This window comes from Myotis yumanensis, unplaced genomic scaffold (genome assembly GCF_028538775.1).
Source record: "Myotis yumanensis isolate MYYU_CA2020_CCGP unplaced genomic scaffold, mMyoYum1.0.hap1 SCAF_11, whole genome shotgun sequence".
Taxonomy (NCBI): domain Eukaryota; kingdom Metazoa; phylum Chordata; class Mammalia; order Chiroptera; family Vespertilionidae; genus Myotis; species Myotis yumanensis.
In genome coordinates this window covers 7,103,218-7,109,587 of record NW_027223762.1, presented here as the reverse complement: position 1 = coordinate 7,109,587, position 6,370 = coordinate 7,103,218, and the positions used below count along the sequence as shown (strand labels likewise).

Here is a 6,370-nt window from a genome sequence, read left to right as displayed (position 1 = left end):
ATAAAGTAGAAAGAAGAGAATACTGAACAGTGGCCTCCAGGCGAGAAAATACCAAATGCCGCAATTATTTGAAAATGAGGGCTATGCCCCAATGGCAATTATATGCGGCAGTGGCCCAAAGCCCATACCTATTTTTATAGGGACCCTTGGGCTGCAGTAAGAGCTTAAATAAGCTGTTGAAAAGTTCTGAATCAGCAGAACGAACACATACTCCAACCTCCAAATCGCTCCAGGGAGTTCGCGAATCCCCAAAGGCCCAAGGGAAGGTTTGCAACCTTTGGAAAACGCATGTTTGCAATTTCATTTGCCCGAAGGCGCCAACCTACCCGAGGCAACTAATGACGTTTCCCTTCCCACGATGCTGGGCTTTGGGGCTCATGAAACACTCAAACATTGACCGGGCGCCTTTCCTGCTCAATGGACCCTGCCTGACACGCACGCGAGTTTCCCAGCGCCATCCGAGGTGGTGCGGGACCGAGGGCACCCGAGGCCCGGGGACCGAGGGGGGGCGACCAGGCCTTCAAGGGGAGCAACCAGCCCTCAAGCCCCAGTGACAGCTTCGCCCCGGAGACAGCGACTCCCACCGGCCCCACGACGCCCGCGCAGGCGCACAACGCCCTTTGGACGACGCGTGCCCGACGCCGGAAGTGTCCCCCGGCGCCCCGGATGCGACCGGGTTGCCAGGGCAACAGGAGCTTCCAAGAGCCGCTGGCCCTGGCAATTAGCGACTCCAGAAAGAGTTCCCGGCGGCCGGCCTGGGCGGCTGGGGACGTGCCCGCGGGCCTCCAGGATGTTCTTTTATCTGAGCAAGAGAGTGAGTGTTCCGGGGGCGCCCGCGCTTCTCCGTCCCCGCCTCTGCCCGCATCTGTCTGGGTCGCGGCTCCTGCATCCCTCCTGGTCCAGCATCGGACCTCCTCCCGCCGGTCCCCAGAGCGTCCGGGGCGCGCCCAGCCGCCCTCCCGTGCGACTCTCTGCCAGGGCGGCCCCAGGCGGGGTTCTTTAGCGGGGCCAGCGGGACAGACCAGTGGGTGCTTCCCCAGCTTGGCTTCTCCACCTGCTGCTGGTCCAGGTGACTTAGGTTCTTTGGGCCATCATGGGCCTCCGGGGAAGAGAAAAAGAATTGCAAAAGGGTAGCCTAGGTGTGTGCGTGGAAAGGGAACGCGGCCGGAGGGGATGCATTGCCATCTCCGTCTCCTTTTAAAAACCCACCAGGCGACTCCCGCGTTGGGCTCCTCTGCGGTGTGTGCCCTTGTTGGTGGGCACGTCTCTCTCTCACAGTTCAGGGACCACGCCCATGTTCTTGGGGGGATTTTCTTCAGCCTTTGAGCTCCCATAGACTCACTTTTCACCTCCTTCGTAAGAAGTTGTGAGCGGCCCTCGTTGCTTTTCAGATCGCCATTCCCAATAACGTGAAGCTGAAATGTATATCTTGGAACAAGGACCAAGGATTCATCGCGTGTGGGGGCGAAGATGGATTACTGAAGGTGTTGAAGTTAGAGACACAGACGGGTAGGTGGATGAATGCAAGCCCACATGCTTGAACTTGATGGCAAATCGGCTTGAGATTTGCCCATGTTTTTGTCAGGATGCAATTTTAATTGTTTTTAAAAGGGGAGGAACAAAACAAACATTTCATGGTGCCTTTCTAGAGGATTTTTGCAGGAAAGTTCAGAGAATATTGAAAGGAAAGGTCAGATGGCTTTTGCTGAAGTTATTGATGGAAAGTGAAAAAGAATTTGGCCTCTGATTTTGAGTAATTTAATCTCTCAATTTTTTGGTTTCCTTAACTGTCTTAAAAGAAAATTTCTTTCTGTTACGTTTCTCAAACACATATACACATACGTATGTATATTATATATACTTTTAAAATCTTGCTTAACATATGCAGGAAGTTTTAGTTGCATTAAGAAATACATTCATGGCCCTGGCCAGGTAGCTCAGTTGGTTAGAGCGTTGTTGGGATACACCAAGACTGAGGGTTCAATTTCCTACCAGGGCATATACAAGAAACAACCAATGACTGCATAAATAGGTGGAACAACAAATCAATGTTTCTCTCTCTTTTCCTCTCTCTAAAAGCAATAAACATATCCTCAGGTGAGGATTAAAAAAAAAAGTGTATTCTTGTCTTGTCCGAGACAGCAACTGGATAAGCCGTGGGCAAACTACGGCCCTCGGGCCGGATCCGGCCCGTTTGAAATGAATAAAACTAAAAAAAAAGACCGTACCCTTTTATGTAATGATGTTTACTTTGAATTTATACTAGTTCACACAAACACTCCATCCATGCTTTTGTTCCGGCCCTCCGGTCCAGTTTAAGAACCCATTGTGGCCCTCAAGTCAAAAAGTTTGCCCACCCCTGAACTGGATAATTAAAAGTAGCGGTTTTGAAGGAACTCATGTTTTTTTCCTGACATTGCTTTCAGAGTAAAGAGTATTTTTTATAATATTTTAAGACATATGTTATGTGAAAGTAGAATTTTTTAGCATCAACTTTTATAATTTCCACTGTCACAGATTTTAAAGATTTTCATAGATTTGTATTTTTATTTTTTATTTTTTTAAAATATATTTTATTGATTTTTTACAGAGAGGAAGGGAGAGAGATAGAGAGCTAGAAACATCGATGAGAGAGAAACATCGATCAGCTGCCTCCTGCACATCTCCTACTGGGGATGTGCCCGCAACCCAGGTACATGCCCTTGACCGGAATCGAACCTGAGACCATTCAGTCTGCAGGCCGACGCTCTATCCACTGAGCCAAACCGGTTTCGGCAAGATTTGTATTTTTAAATGAAACTTTTAAAAGGCTATATTTTACATGTAACAACCAGATTTTCTAAGGGAAGATTAACTTACTGAAATGATGTATTTTAAAATTGTATGTATTATCTATGGTATGATTAGTAATCAAGAATAACAAAATAAAAAAGCAGTCTTTAAAGGCTTCTGTTGCACTTTGGGTAAAATCTAAAATTCTTTTCATTTCCTATGATGTAGGAAGAGCTCAGGAGATTTATCTCAGTGCTGCGGCAGATGCAATGACGTGAGCACGCTCCGCCTATACAGGCTTCCTCGGCACACCAGGAAGTGGCATCGCCCGCCTGAGCTGACCTCCTAGAGCCACTACATAGTACCCTGATCTTTCCTACTATTGGTTGCCCTATGGATGTTGTAAACTTCTGATTGGTCTAGAATGTTATATATGTTGCTGCACTCACACAATAAACTTGGATCTGCGTCACTGAACCGTCCCCGGAGTGGGGCATGCTTCGTTAGGACTCCGTTCGGCCTCACCCCCGCGGGACCCCCTGCTTCACTATGAAGACTTCATAATTTCTCCTGTGCTTATCGCACTTGCCTCATCTGTGTCATTCTCCCTGTTCAATTAGGACTTCTTTCAGTTTGTCAAAGGCTCTACCCCTAGACCCCCAGCCTTTGCACTGGCTGTTCCCTAGCATGGGATACTTCTCCCTTGTCCCTATCTCGCTTGGCTATCTCCAGTTTATCCCTCAGTCTCAATTTAAATATCCTTTGTTAAGAAAGTCTTCATATATATACATTTATGTTGATATATTTATGTGTGTGTATTTAATATCTATCCCCTCCGTAGACTACAAGTTCTCTGAGGGGAGAGGCCTTAGTTATTTTGTTTATCATTTTGTATCCAGAACCTCCCACAGTGCATAGCATAGTGTAGATGTTCAATAAATATTTGCTGAATGAATGAATAAATACAAGATTCTGCACAGTCTAGTAAAAACCAGTTTCCAAAGTCTTTGCTCCTTGAGCCCTCTTATGCTTTAGATTTTTCAATCTATATGTCATCAATATTTCTATTTGTGATCTTTTGGGAAGCAATAAGTAGTAATAATAATTACTAATTATTTAATAGACTGAGTAAACAATGTTCTTGTATACATTTTGCCAGAATAATATTTTTGCAAGGGTGTACGTATTCTTGTCCATATTTCCACCATGAGAAAAATAGATTAGAATGAGGCATACTTAAAAATAATATTTCTAATGTCATCCAGGAATAGGATCTCCTTTCAAAAAATGCAAGAAATGTCAAAATCTTATAACCTGTCACTTACATATTTGCCGTAATTGTTTCTGTTATTGTTTTTTGTTTTTCTAGATGATGCAAAATTGAGGGGTCTTGCAGCTCCTAATAACCTTTCTATGAATCAGAATCTTGATGGTCATAGTGGTAAGTCATACAATTTTTTAATCATATTTCATCTTTAGGCATTTAGAAACCATCTACTTAATGCAAAATTGTCATCACTTTCAATAATGGTATTCCTTAAAATAATCATTGCTGTTGAGCTATAGTATAGCCTAGAGTAGGGGTGGGCAACCTTTTTGTGAGTGCGTGCCAAAACCAGCAAAATCTCTGACTCAAAATTCTTCTGCGTGCCAACCCTAATTTTTTGAGAACATGTTGCGCCTACTTGATATCTCTTAAGGTGTACGTATGTGAAGAACCTTGAAGAAATAATAAAATTCATTCGAGCGACAAAAACACAGTATATGATGGTGAAAAATACATTTATTTTTTAATGTATACATGTACACTGATAGTCCTACAGAAAACTTTATGACTCCGTTTGATATTTTCTTTTTTTTTTTTTTTTTTCAATTTTATTTTTTTTTTTTATTTTTTTTTTAATTAAATCTTTATTGTTCAGATTATTACATTTGTTCCTCTTTTTTCCCCCCATAACTCCCCTCCTTCCAGCTCCCACCCCACCCTCCACCCTCACTCCCCACCCACTGTGTTCATCCATAGGTGCATGATTTTTGTCCAGTCACTTCCCGCATCTCCCCCACCCCTTTTTCCCCCAAGAATAGTCAGTCTATTCCCTTTCTATGTCCCTGATTCTATTATAATCACCAGTTCATTCTGTACATCAGGTTATTTATTCACTTGATTCTTAGATTCATTTGTTGATAGATGCATGTTTGTTATTCATAATTTGTATCTTTACCTTTTTCTTCTTCTTCCTCTTCTTAAAGGATACCTTTCAGCATTTCATATAATACTGGTTTGGCGGTGATGAACTCCTTTAGCTTTTCCTTATCTGTGAAGCTCTTTATCTGACCTTCAATTCTGAATGATAGCTTTGCTGGATAAAGTAATCTTGGTTGTAGGTTCTTGGTATTCAGCACTTTGAATATTTCTTGCCATTCCCTTCTGGCCTGCAAAGTTTCTGTTGAGAAATCAGCTGACAGTCGTATGGGTATTCCCTTGTAGGTAATTAAGCCTCTTTCTCTTGCTGCTTTTAAGATTTTCTCTTTGTCTTTTGCTCTTGGCATTTTAATGATGATGTGTCTTGGTGTGGTCCTCTTTGGATTCCTTTTGTTTGGGGTTCTCTTCGCTTCTTGGACCTGTAAGTCCATTTCTTTCACCAGGTGGGGGAAGTTTTCTGCCATTATTTCTTGAAATAGGTTTTCAATATCTTGCTGTCTCTCATCTTCTGGCACTCCAATGACTCTGATATTAGACCGCTTAAAGCTGTCCCAGAGGCTCCTTACACTATCTTCACACTTTCGGATTCTTTTTTCATTTTGCTTTTCCAATTGGGTGTTTTTTGTCGAATCTTTGGTTTGATTATTGTACTCCTCTGGTCTGCTATTGGGTATAATATTCTTTATTTCAGTCCGTGTATGCTTACTTTCTAATTTCTTTATTGTAGCATCGAGGGTCTCATTAGTTTTCGTGAGGCTCTGCACAAATTTATGGCAAGCCCTCAAAATTGCGATTCTTAGCTCCATATCCTCCATTTCTGTCATGTTTCTTTGTCTCCGCATCTTTTATGCTTTCTTGGTGCACCCCCTTGTGGTCTCTGTGCGCAGTCTTGTTCTAGCCAAGCCTTAATTGTTGTAGTTAACACTAGAGGGATTTGACCCCCAGGCCGGCTGGCTGTAGGAATCAGCTGTATGGAAAACGTCTGCCTTCTGGGGAGGCGCTAATCCAGCCTTTGCCTGAGGCGATCGGCAAATGGCTGTGCGCAGGCTTTGGGCGGGGTGGGATCAACAGGGCGGGCGGAGGGAGCAGTTATGGCCACGCTCAGTCCCGTTCCCAGAGGCTCTGCTTCTCAGAACCCCGGCAGCCACTGCAAACCTCGGAGAGAAAGCTGCCCTCAGGTTCCAACTGATGCCGGATAATCCCGCTTCTCCCGTTTGAGTCTGGGTCCCTAGAGACTCGCCCGGATCTGGAGCCCAGAGTCTGAGACTCACTCCCGACCGAAAACGACAACCGCGCCCTCAGCCACCAGCCCGCTTTGCGCGCGCACCTCGGTACCTTTGTATTTTCCACACTGCGCCGCCTCTGAGCCTCGATTTGCTGTTCTCTTTCCTTCTA

The 6,370-nt window shown here is 44.3% G+C and overlaps 1 protein-coding gene across 2 annotated transcripts in view; it reads left to right on the top strand.

Annotated features, from left to right (window-relative positions):
- The first annotated feature begins 679 nt into the window (after positions 1-679).
- Positions 680-6,370, top strand: part of WDR35 (WD repeat domain 35) — a 47,438-nt gene continuing 41,747 nt past the window's right edge. For both annotated transcript variants that reach the window (XM_070428725.1, XM_070428723.1), the window contains exons 1-3: positions 680-814; positions 1,392-1,509; positions 4,142-4,213. In XM_070428725.1, the coding sequence (XP_070284826.1) occupies positions 791-814; positions 1,392-1,509; positions 4,142-4,213 (214 nt within the window). In that variant the 5' untranslated portion in view covers positions 680-790. The remainder of the gene's footprint in view (positions 815-1,391; positions 1,510-4,141; positions 4,214-6,370) is intronic.